General features: G+C 35.5%; 1 protein-coding gene across 1 annotated transcript in view; it reads left to right on the top strand.

Annotated features, from left to right (window-relative positions):
- Positions 1–17063, top strand: part of LOC145695192 (G-protein coupled receptor moody-like) — a 92197-nt gene extending 75134 nt beyond the window's left edge. Inside the window, exon 2 of the mRNA XM_081772163.1 lies at positions 15170–17063. Within this exon, the coding sequence (XP_081628289.1) occupies positions 15170–16442 (1273 nt within the window). The 3' untranslated portion in view covers positions 16443–17063. The remainder of the gene's footprint in view (positions 1–15169) is intronic.
- Positions 17064–17384: the final 321 nt, after the last annotated feature.

Here is a 17384-nt window from a genome sequence, read left to right as displayed (position 1 = left end):
AAGTCTATACTTTTGAAATATAACACTAATTTTTCTTGATAAATATAAAACTCCTTTTTGTTGAAGAACTAAAAGCAAGTTGCATTAAAAAATTCTATATCCTTTTATCCATCCTTACCTAAAAAAGATCCAAAAATTAAATTAGAATCGATTGATTCGAAGAAAGTAGTTGATTGCATGGAAAACAAAAGGGAACTGGGAAAAGTTTTTGGGCGAAGAAGTGGGAAATTACTTTGCACCTTCCTGCTTTTAGTGGATTGGAAAGATAAACAATTCAAAGGTCACACACGTTGGAGAGCTTGAGACGTTCAGTATTTCCCATTGTTTTTACAGCACCAACTACGAACACATATTTCTCTTTCTGCTTCTCTACCTTTTTAGAATTTTGTGCTCTAGAGACCCTTGTAGATTTCACACACTCTCAATATTTAAGGTCAATAGAATAAACATATGCAGAACGAATAAGAGACTGTTGCTATTTGCAGAACGTGAAACGCTTACGAATCTATTGCTGACTGCATGCCAGCTCGCAGAGACGAAAGGACAATTTTTCCTTTGAATTTTTCAAAAGGGTTCGGTAATTCGAAATACATGTCAAAACATAATATATTTTCTTACTCATCCACTACATTGTTTAATGTATTTACTATAGTTAATTAAGTCATACCCAGGTACAACGTGCTGTTTTATATCAAATATCATGTAGATGAAGGTGTCGGGATTCATGACTTCGCTTATGTTTCGATCTTTTACCCCGTTGCAAAAAAAAAAAAAAAAAAAAAAAAAATCTTGCTAGTTGCTGGCCGATTGTAAATCGTACCTATTGACGTGCATATTTAGTTTCGGAGATTAAGTGAAGGAAACGAAATAAAATATTATTTACTCCATTGTTCCCTGTTTTGCAGATATGATTCACAGTATTCATGAAATTCAAAGATTCACTAAAGTGGACGAGGTTCAGTCAAGATATTCTAGCACTTAACCCTTGTTATTAAGAAATAAAAAGGAAAAACAACAGAGAGCAATAATAAAAAGAAGTAGCAAAATCCGAAGAAACGGTAAAAGTAAATGAGTATATTAAAAATTATAGAGTAAAAAAGATACACATATAAGTAAATACAAGGTTCCAGAGGAGAACTTAAAGTAATCTACGGGGGACGTACATTATATTCGAAGCCTAAAAGTGACGCAACAATCGTGAGATGACGAAAGTAGGTTAAACGATTACATCATCCTTCGTTAGCGTAGAAACAAAATTAGAAAGTGCTGCCATTTATTGTTCGGTTTTGATAGTACCAAACGTTATACCCAACGATGGCTGCAAAAGCTGCATGACAATGCTTCTCTGCACGGAGCCACTCTCTCGCAAGTTGCTATTCAACAGTGTGGAATCCGGCTTCTTCTCTATCCACTTTCTGCAGAATAGATAATTTATTTCTGTCTCTCTCTTTTTTTAATTAATGGATATTTGGGTTTTGAGTTTGTAATAAATTGTTTCTGAATATTAGGATAATGTCTAATATCATCCACTAATAGTATCTTAAGGGTCTTCCCCAGAGGTAAAAGTGGATCTGAAAAGGTTGGGAAACGGTAGGCAGCAGCATGACTTCACATCACTCCCCCTGCCTATCTTTGCCCATTGTAATATTTTAGGAATGGGGGACGCTGTGCATATTGTTTCGAGGTGGAGGATGGCGTCCCCCGCCTTCCCCCTCACTTTTACCCCTGGTCTTCCCTAGAAATCCCTAACTATGTTTTTTAAATTCATCAATACAACAAGCAATACGAAGATTTTGATAAATAAGCCACTTGCGAAATAATACTAAAGAACTAATAGTTATTTTCAACATCTATCACATAGTGGAGAAATAGTGTGTGTCGTAGTTATCATGTTTTAAAATAATATCCTCTCTCCTCGCCTTCCCATAATAATAATAATAATAATAATAATAATAATAATAATAATAATAATAATAATAATAATAATAATAATAATAATAATAATAATAATAATAATAATAATAAGGGTCATTCCATGTCAAGTGAACCAGTTTGGAAAAAAGTCCCCACTCCACCGATTTGTTTCAAATTTTGCACAAATGTTACCTGACACCAACAATGAAGAATGGTCAAATTTGAGTTGAAGATCTGTATTGATTGCGGTAGTAGGGCGTTTTCAAAATGGCTTCCGTCTCAGCACCAACGAGTAGCAAACGTCTTCTCCCATTTTGAAGTGCCTGCCACTAGTTTTGCGGGCCTAGGATTATGCCCTGTAGGCTAGAGAATGGTTATTAAGGAATTGGTGGAAAATAAGAATTTGGGAGAATTCTGAGAAAACCCACGGGCATGACCTTGTGCACTATACACGCCTGGTCGTGGATCGCACCAGGTACAGTCACGAAAGAAAATATTCTTCAGTTGATAAAGTTTCTTTTCCTAATAACTCAACAATAAATTAACCTATTAGAGTACCGACTTTGACAAGTTGTCAAGTTATAACTATTCAAAGGATAACAACAAAAAGATCCAAATTAATTCATTTGTTCCCGAGTTATTGGCAAAAGAAATTTTGTCAACAGTCAAATACTTTCTTTCTTGTGTGTACCTGTAGTACCAGAGGTGAACAATTTACAATTTAGGCGAAGTTGCAGTGAAATTAAAATCTTTTTGTTCTTTATTTGACAATAATAAAACATTTAAAAAGCGTGTAAGTTGTGTAAGTAAGAAAAGAAGAATTAAATTGACTAATGAAAACAGAAACATTGAGAAATTAGCTATATATTTTGAAGGGATTGCCATATTTTTCTTTCTATGATAATCCAATATATTTTATTACAAAGTAATGATAAATTTGAATACCCAAGAAAGTATTTCTTTAAAAAAACTGTTAACGATGTAATGAAACGATTAATGGTAGGTACTATCAATTTCCTCCGCTGGCGAGCATCTTAAAAACAAGCTTTCACAATAAACTATTTTCTGTTCTGAAGATATCAATGGAAGATGACTTATTTTTCTGTGAAATTGTTGTCCACTTGACCTTTTTGGCTGGTCTCCAATTTTTTTAAGGTTGCCAGGCTGTATACATTTCCAGTGCACATCAGACAGACCACTGTACGTGTGTATTCCATGGATCTGTGTATGTTCTTCTCAACATCGCCAGTGTGCTTTTAGTTAGTTACTTTTGTTGTAAATAAATTTCCCATGCACTTGATCTGATTTCTCGTTGTTTTTGCATTACTATTTTTGCTGTATATGTTACAATTTCTACGAACAATGTGATAGTACGAGAATTGCAATGTATTCTAATCATGTATCAATTAACATAATCGATGAGGGTGTCGTAGACCAAGTGCTATCTTTACGTGAAAGTGTAACTTAAATTATGTATCTCGGAGGGCCATGGTGGCTTATTAGTAGCACTCTCACTTCTGGTGCTAGGGGTCCCTGGTTCGATTCATGTCAGTTTATGGTAAATAGCTTCGTACCGGTGGGTGTTCTTGAAGTTTTCGCATTTCCTCCCGCATTGTCATTCCACCAATTCTTTCATTATCCTTCAGCTTTGCCAAGCTCTTTAGCTTACACGACATAACCGCAGAAATTTCATTTCACTTCATTTTATATGTTGCAGTCCTATCTCAGTAATTGACCTAAATTATTAAATACTAAATAAATGATGTATTTAAGGAACATACGGTGGGAGGCTAAAGGGGCAATAGTGATCCGACATTGCCAATTGTCCTTAGTTCCGATACTAAGTCTGCATCGCTACGAAAGAAAGAGGAATAGTAAAAAATATATGAGGCGCATGTAGAAAAAAAAAGTCAGATAATTTCTTACGAAGAGTTGGCTAAACTGATGCAGTTAAGCATGCTCTAGTATTCTGTGATTGCAACAGAGATAGTATTGTCCGAGTGGATTTACGTACATGAGAATAGCAGTAAGGTGAAATGGTTGCCATAATACAAAATCCTGTCAAATGTGAAATAGATCTGTCATTTGATTTCTGATCGCCAAAGGACAGAATGCAACTGATATTCATTCCCTTTTTTAGACAAGTGCTTCGTATTGCTGTACTTTTAATCAACCATACTATCCAATTGAACACTGTAAAATACTTGCACACTATGAATCTATAAATACAATCTCGCTTACTATTAGACAGTGGGAGGACTAAAGTACAAACCAGTAATTGGCAGAATAATAAAGTGGAAAAAACTCAATAGCTTGAGAAAACATATCATCACTTTTTTTTTGCATAAACCATGCACGGCGGAACTGTAGATAAAACACATGAGCTTGTACTGAAGAATATGATCTATTTAACTTGAATGGGAATTCTGATTAATTCACTAATTACGTAATTTGTGACGTAAAATCAACTGAAAAAATGTATCATGAGAGAGGTGTAGAACTAATTAGAAACTATTGATTTATTCTTTTAACAAAGGAAGGAACTTAAGAACGAAAAGTCAGTTCCCTTTCATTATTTAATTTGTCGTTTCGATGTTCATGTCCCATGAACATTGTTTATAACTCGGTTGTTAAGTACACATACTTCATGCATTTATAATTTACGAGAGTGTTTGCTGCTGTTGTTTTCTAAAAATAACTGCAATATATCCTCCACTTATGTGTTGAACAAACAGTAACCGCGGAAGACCTAATTTTCCTAAAAGCAATTTCTGGAATGAATATCCGCCCATTCATTCTAGCAAAGGCCTCAAAGCCTCTCACTGCAATGCAAACGCAGTGGTTGAAGAAGCTGTTTAGGCGGAAAATGATGTGGTTGTTGAAAAAAAAAATCTGCTTTCCAAAGAATTAGTTCATACAAGATTGATTGATTGCTTAAAAGTAGAAGTACATTCACAAAAGAAATCAAACGGATAGCGGTCAATTGTTAGCAAAGATATCGTTCATAGTGAAAATAGAGGGGATTTTGTTTCAAAAAATAGCAAGAAAACATTTACCAGAGAGACTTGAAAATATTGTAAACTTAATGATGATAGGTTAGAAACCAAAATTGGAAGAAAAGAACTTAACAGTTCTTCGAGGATAATCCACATATTCACTATGAAAGAAGTTTTTTGCGCGCGAGTGAATTCAACGTAATACAAGTAGTTTGACAAAATTAGGTAGCACTTCTAGTATATTGGAAAGAACTTATCCAAGATAGATGGTTGTTAAAAAGTATTGAAAAGATCTTAATTCAAGAATGGATCAACAATTATTGATAATGATATATATATATATATATATATATATATATATATATATATATATATATATATATATATATATATATATATATATATATATATATATATATATATATATATATATATATATATGCGTTTCAAATATTAATAACCATTAAAACTACACTCATGTCATCCTAGTTTTCATTCTTGATATCTGAGCATTTAAAATTAAAAAATAAAGCTTGTACCTTGTTCTGAGAGATGTTTATGTTTAACCCTGTAGCTGTAAGGATTTCTAAACACAAAGATACTTGAAATAAAATTTATTGAGCGTGGATATAACAGAGTAAAATTTACTGTCATGTCTGGGTATAACAAACTGTTCTGCGAACTGGATATTTTAACAACTGGTTCTAGCGAACCGGTGCGAACCGGCTGAATAGCATCACTGTATGTATTTACGTATCGCTTTGTTTCATTAAGTTCTATGAGAGAAGTATGTGTGGTTAGTTGATGAATGTTTCTCTTTGACACGTGCTAATCGAATATGTATTTCAAAAACCTGTCCATTAATGGTCTTGATATTTATGTAAAATTTGGTTGAGATCAATCGAAACGTTTAGAAGAAGAAGAAGAAGAAAAAAGAATGTAGAATGAAAAAGTCTTTTCTCCTTTAAATACAACTTAATTCCATATAAAGTTGAGAATTTCGAAGGTTTGACTCTGCACTGCTACCATTTATATTTCAATTATTTCTCATTGATAATAGCCTATTAATTTTAAGAATATTTCTTTTGTTTAAATATATTTTATGTTATCTGTGGGTTTTATCGGGGTACTTCCGTTTCTTCCCACTTCCTCATTCTACCAATTCTTCCATTAATTTGCCTAAATCATCCGTCGCCCTTAACTTAACAGGCATAATCATGGGACGTTAAACTCAAAGATTTCGTTTCATGTCATTGTCATTTCCTTTTTTCGGCTTGCACAAAGGTAGACCAAGATTTGTATTTCTACAAACATGTCAGTTTTTTTAAAAAAAAAAAAAATGTTTATGTACAAACAACTGATGTTTCTAAATGTCGGACAACGGACAAACTAGGGCAATTAAGTCAATTGAGTTGAGTTGATTTTGAGCTTAAAGTCCCTTTCAGCAGCGAGGCTATATGAGACGGACCTACTGATTAACGTGGAATCCAAATCACATGAGCTTCCGCTGAGAATCGAATCTGGATCTCCCACGCCAAAGGCGCGTACGTTAACCGCTTAGGCACAAAGGAGCTCGCAATGAAGTCAAGTCCAAACTAAAAAAAAAAAAAATGCTTTAAATATATCTTAAATATGTGTATATATACAGAAAATGAGTATCCGTAACCACTGAAATAAACAATTTACCATTTATATACTTTAATGCTGTATTAGGAAACCAGAGAAGTTATTTGTTTGTCTAATCTTCATTTGCTTGTATCTTGCAATGCAAGAAAATAGCTCTTGTATAGCAATCCTAGCTTATAGTATTAGATTAAGTAGTCAAATAGACAAGACGCTGATCATAATTTTAAAAAAAAGAAACGTAATGCTCAAGAGATGTTAATGCTTTTTAGGTACTTATTTAAAGCCGAAGTATAAGGCACGAACGCTCAGTGGTAGAGCACTTACCTCTGGTGTATGGGGTCCCTGGTTCGATCCCGTACCAAGTAAGTTTGTTCTGGACACGCTGTGTCCGTGGATTTTCTCTGGATGCTCCAGTTTCTTCTCACGTCATTCCACCAATTCTGCCATCATACCCCCCTGGTTCGAATTTTGACAAAAACGCTTCGCCTTCGTCTGGGGCCTAGCCCAAGGTACCCGTGGCCAAATCTTGTTAACTCTCGGTTAACTTGTCTGGTCCCCAGGCCGGTCCCGATAAACGCCCCCGTGAGACCCCTGGTTCGAAATTTGAAAGAAAAAAACGCTTCGTCTTAATCTGGGGCCTGGGCCAAGGTACCCGTGACTAAAACTTGGTAACTCTCGGTCCACTCGTCTGGTTTCCTGGCCGCACATAGTCAGACAGATAGACAAACAAAAACAAAAACAAACTCTTTATTTTATTTATATTAGAATACAAAATTCCTATAAACAGCGTTCTAATTTTTACGTATGTTGAAAGCCATGTGTTTATGTGTAATACTGATGTAAACACTTTTTTAAAAAATAAAATCTTTTGATAAAACCAATTTTTCAATCCCTTGTAACATTGTTTCTGTTCATTAGAAATTCATCATATCATGAACGCAGTATTTAACAATGAGATACTTGAATATGCATTGCCACGTCCGTTTCACTTGCGCTGTTATTATTCTAGAAGCCTCCATAGTTTGGATATTGGTAATACATAAGCGCTGTTGGTTAGTAATGCTGAATAATTAATGGTGATATTGTAAGTTTAGGTTTAACATATAGATTTTAAATATGTGATAGCATGACGTAGTATGCTATTTTTGTAAATAATACTTTATGTTGAATTGGCAACACTGTATTCTGGTGGTCTGGCAGTGAATATTGATCAATGCCAACATGTCGATATGTGCATCCTACAAAATTTCAGCGTTTTCATTCTATTAGTTTATAAATTACAAGAGTTTCAAGACAAATGTTTCACCCTGTATAAGATGTAGTCTTCTAGGTAACTTTCAACTAAGCCTTCCATATTTTTTCATGAGAATACGGGACATCTGCGGAGCATCCCCCTCCTGCAATAAACTTTCCAACACAATCCAGTGAATCGTACTGTTGCGAACAACAGTATGATAAGCAAAAGTTCCCTCAGATGCAGCTACTTGTCCCCTGCAATTAATTGTACAGAATTGATATTTCTGCAAAGTAACTACAAAAGAATCGCCTTAAAAACTCAAGATGGCGTCTTATAAACATGCTTTACAGGAAACAGTATGCAAATAATCACGTTTTATTTAAATCGGTGATATTATATACTTTCAATATTCTTCGCGCGTTTACAATATATTGGCCAAAATTACATTTGTCATTTAATCTGATGAAAACTTAGCTGATTTTTCCCTTACGTCGTGTGTGATTGTCAGGGCCGGATTTACACATTTCTAAGCCCTAATCCAAAGCACAATTCTGAGCCTCATGCCCCTCAAAAAGAGTATTTTTAATTTCTGTTAATTTATCTAATGTAGGCCTATTGCTGGAGAAAAAGTCTCTCATTTTCCCTGTGCTTGCAGATGTAGAAGCACTTATTCGGCTTCTACGGGGAGGAGCAAACTATACATATGCATTTTGATAATACTGTCTCGTGTTGTCCAGATACTTACAGCAGCAGCAGAAAAGAAAGAAAAGAAACTCGAAAGATTAAAAAAAAAAAGTATTTGAATTTTGCTCGTAAATAATTGTTGCTTAGTGAGTAAAGGTTTGCCTTGTCGTCTTTCACACACTCGCGGAACCGAGATTCATGCCAGTCATATTTCAGACTTTAAAAGCAGAACACGTGTCCACACTTGAGTTGGCGCCAGAATTACTGCGCATGCTTAGTGTTTATTTCTATTGTTTCATTAGCCACACTCGATTGCAGTATTATTAGATAATCCGTATTATATTTTTGTCATTTATAATAATATAAATCAGTTTTATATGAAGCTTCATAGTAAAAGTAATAATGCAATCACATGAACTATTTTGCAAAGGAGTACAAGCGTCGGTAGGACAACAGCAAATCAGCGAGATTTAGTTTCACGTGGCTTTGTTTATCGCAGTTTAGAGCTTACGCCGAATTTTTTTTTTTTTTTTTTTTTTTTTTTTTTTTTTTTTTAGGTTTGCTTGTTTTTCGGTGTTGAAGACGAGTGTCCGAATTTTCACCATGTACAGTACGATGGAAAAAGTAGCATGCCAAATTTTGCAGTCAACTTCATAGTTTTATTTCGTTGCTTTCAGAAAAGAGTACTTTTTCAAATTGGAAGAAACCGTGCATTTTGGTTTAGGCATTTTCGTTCATACAAAATCGGAACGCTTCACTTGCAATGTATTATCAACAACAGCTCAGCTTGTACACTTTATCAAAGATTCCAGATCCCCTTGACTGCCGATGGACAATGCAACTCTGTAATGCGAGTCTATTGGCTTGTTCACTATGAAATCGGAGAGGGTGGTGTAATAACTTGCTCCAAGCTGTTAATTATCACAGCTTAATGTTCATTCACTAGTAACAGGGTTCCCAGTCAATGTAAAAATTTTTGATTTTTCACTTTTCGATAAGCTGATATTGAGAGCAAAAATGGGACGGGATTAAATTACGGGACATTTGTCTGTCCCGACTAAATTTACGGGGACGCGGGACATTTGGGACCAAAATCGGGACTGTCCCGTTTTTTGACGGGACGTATGGCAGGCTTACTTTCAACGTGTAACCATTTCCGAGTTTCTTCACATCTTTTTTTCTAGTACTAGGCATATTAATGACAATCTCAATGTTTATTTTAAAGCAAAAACATGTCAATCTGTAAGAAACGTTAATTGCAAACTTCAAAATATTTTAGAGTTATGGGTAGCATAAACATATAAGCGATAATATTTAGATATTGTAAATCCTTATTATAAACCCAAGACCCTTATCTGTCAATTAGACTAATTTCTAATAGTCTACAGTCAGGCTGACAGTTGTCGCTAGCCAGGGGCACACCCAGAAATTTTTGTTAGGAGGGGTCCAAGTTTTTTTTTGGGGGGGGGGGGTCTAATAGTACTAGCCATACGCCTATGTAGTATTAAAGGGTATTCTTCTGCACCCGAAAAGACGAAGAGTAATTGTAAAATATTTCCACCTATATTTTCAAGAAAAAATAGAACTGTATTGTTTTTATGTGAAAAAGAGTACAGATGAAGTGTACGATCAAATTGTCATGCTACATCAATCATTTCCCTTTTAAATAAGTATAGTTTCATCGAGAAAGTATACAAATGTATGTTGAGTTAGGAAGTTTTGGGGATGATGGTGGACACGCTGTGGATGTGTCCTGTCGCTAGCTGTACTGTCTTCTGTCTGACACCAAGAGATGTCGCTTGAGTGCAGCCAATTTGAAGACAAGCCGAATGCTTGTTAGGAAAACTAGTTTCGAATAATATTGCAGCAGGGATCTGTGGTGTATGTAAGGATGGAAAGCAAGCAAAAAAAAAAAAAAATCTGTTAAAAAATCAGTTTACGATATTCTCTCTTAGTCTTGGGGCTTTTAAGACTTTTAAGTCCCCCTGGTTACCCTATTGGTGTCAAAGGGCATTTCCAGTGACAGTAATTAGACATGTAGCACTCTTTATGATATATCACCATAAACGTTGACTATTTTCGCGTAGACCTTATCTTCCATTACCTTAACTTATTAGGAAGAAAAAGGAACAAATGAAAGCTAAAACAGTTCAAAGCTTTTAAACGATAAAATTTGAAGGATAATTCCAGATTCGTTTCCTTTCGTAAGTGGAACAACTAAGTTATAGTAGTCAAAACGGGAGAAAATTGCATTCATGGTTTGAAAAGTTCACAGGATTTCATTTAAAAGCACGTCTCCAAAGGCAGAAACCTTTTCAGTCAAAGAATTTATGTGAAGTTTTACTTCTGCACTCAAGCGCACTTGAGCTCATCAAATGGAGTTGCATTACGCAAAACATCAAATTTTAACTTACGAGTGGAAGAAATGGCTGTGCTATCGATGAGCCCGTACGTAGAGTAAGAAAAGAAAAAGTTTTCCTTACAAATGTACTTTTTCCTTGAAAGATCATGATTGGAGAACAAAGTAAAGTTTATTGAAGATTGAGGAAAGGAAAAAGAGCAGACGAGGTGTCACTTCAGCGTTTTCTTCACGACTTTTGGGTTCTGTACATTTCGACGACGCTGAGGAACGATAGCAAACGAGCGACGTCGTAAAAGGCTCGTAAAGTTTTCCTTTGAGTGCGGGCTTCGACAGAAAATGAACGACCGAGAGAAGATGCCGATCCGTCCAAGGAAAGGAAGGTGTCAACAGCACGTGTCCTCGCGCCACTATATCTATCATTTGCAAAGACCGTTAATGTGTATAAAACCAAATAACTTTAATATAGCCTGTTTTTCTTCTAATTTTCGTTTCTTTAAAGGTTTTTAGACGTCTGACCCACTATTACACGAGAAACATACACAAATGTGCTACAAAATACCAGCAGAGCATACAATACTAGAATACTTTGTTGAATTTAATACTAAAGGTTCTCTTGACATTGAGAACATGACGTCAAGGATGTAAATTGTTTGCATGGAATCAAACCATACTGGGGCCACGGTGGCTCAGTGGTAGAGCGTTCACTTCTGGTACTTGGGGTCCCGGGTTCGATCCCAGCCCCCGCCAAGTGAACTTTGCGGTGGACTAACACCGTGTGGGTGGGTTTCCTCGGAGGTCTCCTGTTTTCTCCCACTTTCGTCATTCCACCATTTCATTCATTACTCATCACCACTGCCTCCTTTAGCCTAACCGTCATTATCGTGGGACGTAAAACCCAAAATATTTCATTTCATTTCCAACTATACTGTTAATATGCACTGCTGTTTTGTAAGGTGGTGAAATATATATGTGGGAACTTCATTGGTATATCTAATTGTAGTAATTAATGAGGACAGACCGTTTTCTCATGAGGACTAACAATTTTGCTGTTACTTTTAAAATAATTTAACAGAAAAAAGCAAGCTTCTGTCAAACGATTGTATGTATATCTGTCTGTCTTGCAATAAGGATAACGGGGGCACGGTGGAACAGCGGTAGAGCACTTACCTCTGGTGCGTGGGGTCCTTGGTTCAATACTTGGCCAAGTAAGTTTATGGTGGACAACATTGTATTCGTGGGTTTTTTCGCGATATTTCCCTTTCCTCCCACATTTTCCTTCCACCAATTTTTCCAGCATCACTCACTTGCTTTACTCGTCCGTCTCTCTTAGCCTAAAGGGCATTAAACTGAAAGATATCATTTTCTGTCCTGTCATAAGTGTCGGAAAAAATTTAATGAAATTTTGCATATACCTTCCTTTAATTCTAGGAATTAAGCATATTTTTCGGAAGTTCAAATCCATCAAGAATAACCATTTAAAATTAACCTCATACATAAAGTTTGCTCTTATGTATAATGTGAGAACAGAACAATTTTTTTCGTAACTTAGACAGATAGGCTTATACATACATACATATATATACAATTCGCTGCATACTTCCTTTAGAATTTTCCAACCATTCAAACTTTTCGGAGAAATAATAATTACAAGGATTTGCAAGATTCAAGATTTTTAATTTGTGAAGTGATACACTTATTATATTGAGAAATAGGCACCAGTTAATTTCCTTTGACCATTACGCGAGCAACTGTTTTGTTAAGGAAGTTCTACAATTGCCAATTTGTAGCAAGTCTGTAGTCACGGGCAGTTACAGCCCCTTCCCCTTGAGGTCCAAATTTACAAGGAATAGAATGGTACCCTCAACTAGTGTTGTCCACGGGACGAACAATTGTTTGTCTAGTTTGGAAAACAAGACAAGAAGTACAGTCATGTCCAAAATGATTGTCGCATATATTTAACTGTCTTCTTGTAAGATTATAATTTGATAATGATTTTGCAGGGTACTTTTAATACTGATACTATGTGTATAATGGGGAAATGTATATTTGTGGTAAATTTCGTAGGAAAAGAATTATAAATGCGAAAATTAAAATGAGTGAAACAAAATGTTGCTAAATGGACAAGAAAGATTTATTTTTGTTTTATTGTTCTTATTTACTGTTCTTTTAACATGAAATTTGCCACATGCATGTCTTTGCCGATTATACACATACTAACATTATAAGAAATATCGGGCGAATTCGTTATCAAAATATATTCCCACAACAACATATTTATAGATATGCGACAATAATTTTGGACATGAGTGTATCTTTTATAAATTCGAGACGAGACAAGAATTTTCCCGTATCTCGTGAAAAGTACTAGTTTATCCAAGTCTTACCTCAAACACGTTTTTAGTGTTACATGATTCATAGTGTAAAAACTATAAATTAATAAAATGATAGTACAAACACAATGATGAGCATTTATCAACATCTAATAATACGCAAGTCATTCCACGATATACTCTGATAATAAATATTACTTAAATGTAGTTATATCACACCCTGTGTGTAGCTCTCGTGATGCAAAAGGATTCTGATCACTACTAGATGAAAGTAAGAAACCAAATTAGTATATAAATGTTGTACGTAAATTTCTAAAACAAGACAGGTTGAGGGTTAAAAAATATATACTTCAATTTACGAGAAAGGCGTTCAGTAAGTTTTGCACGTATTGTTATAACATTGTTATTATTGCGATATGGTGATAACATCTTAGGTGAACGTAATTTGATCCTTTGACTAAAAGACCATGCCACTTAATTCAGCTCCATGTGCTGTGATGCTTCTCTTCTAATGTTCTTTCCATGCCTTGAATACACTTTGATAAAATTCAGATGGTTGACTTTTACACTGTTCTTTCACACGAGAAATGCGTGCTTTGTCACTGTCCTCAAAGTCCTTAAAGTTGTTCCTCAAAGGTAGGTCTTCAGTCGACCACATAGGAAGAAATTTGAAGCAGTCAATTCTGGAGTAGGGCGAATAAGAGACGACTTCCCATCCCATTTTCACGATTTTCTGCTGTGTGGTTATGGGTGTGCGAGGTCTGGTATTGTCATGGTGGAGTTCGATTATCTTACCTAGCAGTTGCGGTTTCTTGATCTGGAGAGCACGTCGTACCTTATTCAGTAACAAATAATATACTCTTTGTTAATTGTGGAACTATACTCCAGGAAGTTTATGAAAATGACACAGCTTTGATCCCAAAAAGAGGAGGTCATAATTTTCTGGCCTGATCTGGAAAGTCTATGTTTTATTAAACCGCTGCAACCAACGTTGAATACTTGCGCGGTCCAATGTGTGAACCCCATAAACCGGAAGCAACTTCCTATTAATTAATGTGGGTCATTCATTATCAGTTTTGAACAGGAATTCCATTATCGATCGATGTCTGGTCTTGATATGTACTTCAGTGTCCATTGTGGTTTACTTGTAATCACATGTTGTACACTGATTATTACCACTTTGAAACCAAACAATCGTATATTCTCCTAAAATTTCATCGTCATATTGCAACTAATAAAAATATTATACCCATCTGTGCAAAATGTATTAAACGTATAGTTATGTGAAAATGGATAATGTCGATACTGAACATAAACTTAATGATACTGAACTGTTTATTATTACGTCAAGTAAAGATTGAGACTTCTAATTTTGCACGATTTTAACCTCTAGTATACAGAGGCTCTAAAGCTTGGGAATAACAACTAGTTATTCTTTATTCTAAAAGAATTATTCAAGTATTGTCAATAAGTTTAAATTAGTGGATCTTCAAATAAAAACTAAATTAAATTTACAAGTATATCTTCCTATTTTAACCAGTGAAAATCTTGTGTTATAATGTTGTGTAGTAAGTATCCTGACTAGAATAGCTGATGTTTCCCTGGCGATATAGCCCATGAAGAGCTGTGGTCAGTCCGATAACGCTTATTCAACTGAATAGTACGTAGTCAGGGCACAAACGCCTTTATTTTTAGGTGTCTACACCGATGATTATTAATACGGATAGCTTCTCATTTGTCTCACGTTGCTAAGTAACCGAATATGTATTGAATTGAAAAGTTTCTATATATGAAGCGAGGTTCAGCTGGATGGTCCATTCCTCTGCAATCCACCCAAAAACTAGCGTACCAAATGGAGTTGAGCTAATTATTCGTCCATATTAGAAAACAATTGTTATCATAGGTTTGGAAAAATGAATATTTGTAAGTTTGTATTTTCTGTGCAGTCTCAATTATTTGAATAGGTAATTATAATTACACAAGTCATTAATATTTCTCTATTTTATTTTTCTCGTTTCAGACTTTATAAAAAGAAATACCTGGGCCTTATGGTGGCCTTCACTTGGCTGAGTGGTTTCTGCGCCCTACTGCCGACGTGGCTGGAGCAGTGGGGGAAGTTTGGTTTGGACAGAGAGATTGGAAGTTGCTCCATATTGCGAGATGATCAAGGAAAGTCGCCAAAAGAATTTCTATTTATTGTGGCCTTTCTAATTCCTTGCCTTGCAATTGTTGTATGTTACGCCAGGATCTTTTATATTGTTCGTAAAACTGCGATCAAATCACGAACAAGGAACGAGAAGACATGGAATCCAATGTCTTCGGGAATTGGTAGCGCGAGTGATTGTGGACGAAATATCCCGGGATCGGAGATGATGTCAACCAGTAGTATTCCTAAAGGATTCCGCCGCGCGTTTTCAAACGAAGATTCAGCTGTGGGTTCCTCCAGTACTGCAACAACAGACCGACCACTGGAGAATGGGCACACTTACAAATTACCTACCAGCTGTGTCGCAAAATCTGATTCGTCCGGTAATGTCCGCATTGAAGTGTCCAAAATTGCAAGTCCTTCTGGTGAAGGTTCCGATAGGAACAGTAATGACATACCGTCGTCAGCAAAGAACCATCACTCTAGAATTGTCAATGGTGGTGGGGGAACGCCTCCAGAGCATAAAGGTCACCATCAACATTTATCGCCACCTTCACCAATGCGTCTTCAATTACCTGGGAAGATATTCGACAAATCTCGAATCGAAGAGCAATCCTCGTCGGGAGTTGACACTGGTATTTTGGAGGATCTCGGCACAGACAACACACCAATGCCACAAACTCCTGATCATAGTCGAAGTGTTACGCCTTCTGCAAGCTCGGGGCCAACGTCGCCACAAACACTTCCTAAACGAGAAAGAATTCCGTCCTCTGTAACCGTCAACTCCGCCCTATCACACATTGCGTCTGTGTTCAGGAAAAGTCCCCGTCACATGATGCCAATGCAACCTGGAAAGATGACGCCTAAAGATAAGAAACTGCTCAAAATGATATTCGTTATATTTGTATCTTTTGTTGTTTGTTACCTACCAATCACCATCACAAAGACATTCAGGGGATTGGATCTTCCAGGATTAAATATAATCGGATATGTACTGATTTATCTGACAACATGCATAAATCCTATTATCTACGTAGTAATGAGCTCTGAATACCGTCAAGCGTACAAGAACCTGTTGATGTGTCGAAGAGAATTTGACCACCAAAACCCACATGCTCCGAGTAGAAGCGTTTCGCAACGAGCATGACAAAGAAGAGAACGAGGGTCGTCTTCCAAGAGAAAGAAACCCTCGAGGAAACGAGCCAAAGTGTCGCAACAAGAGAATGGACATTCAGAAGAGAACACGTGAACTATATGTCATAAGAAGGTTTGAACAACCAAAGATACACTGCCGCCACACGAGTCACAATTCTTTCGGGAAGATCACAATTTCTGTCGGATTTCAGAATGAATTGATTTGCTCTTTCCGGAGATTTCAGTGACGGGAGTGAAGACTTTTCATTCAATAACAATGGTTTGATTCAATTTCGAAACTTATTCTTCTCACTGAAACGCTACAATTTAACCATATAGAAAATCAGTACCAAAGAACACTCCAAATATAAGTGCATGATGCATATCGATAATATGTACTCTGTTTAGTTATGTTATTTGTTGACATCAAATACATGTAAATAACTTCATATTTCGTAAACAGTCTTAATTTTTATATGTAAGTATGATGTTTAATTAATGAAGACTTGAAGCTAGTGGAAGCGAAAATAGTTATTGCTCTGTAGAAATTAGGAATTTTGTAGGCTGCGAAATTTTAACTAATATTATCGACTTAATACTCCAATTTGCTTTATGTTTACACAATATATATATATATATATATATATATATATATATATATATATATATATATATATATATATATATATATATATATATATATATATATATATATATATATTTAAAAAATGTGTTCTTTCTTAAGTTTTACTAAACGAGTGCCTAATATTTAATCCAGTTTTATAAAACAAATAGCTTAAAGCTATATTTTTATACATTGTACCACAATGCATTTTGAAGTAAAAACAGATAAGCAAAAAGTACTTCTGAAAGGTTTACTCTCAGTTTGTGTCTAAAATTGCCTTCAGAGTTTCCAAAATAACTACATGTGCCAGGACAGAAGTTCGGTTGCTGC

Source organism: Thermobia domestica, chromosome 9 (genome assembly GCF_964235325.1).
Source record: "Thermobia domestica chromosome 9, izTheDome1.hap1.1, whole genome shotgun sequence".
NCBI lineage: Eukaryota > Metazoa > Arthropoda > Insecta > Zygentoma > Lepismatidae > Thermobia > Thermobia domestica.
This window is presented reverse-complemented; position numbering and strand designations above follow the sequence as displayed.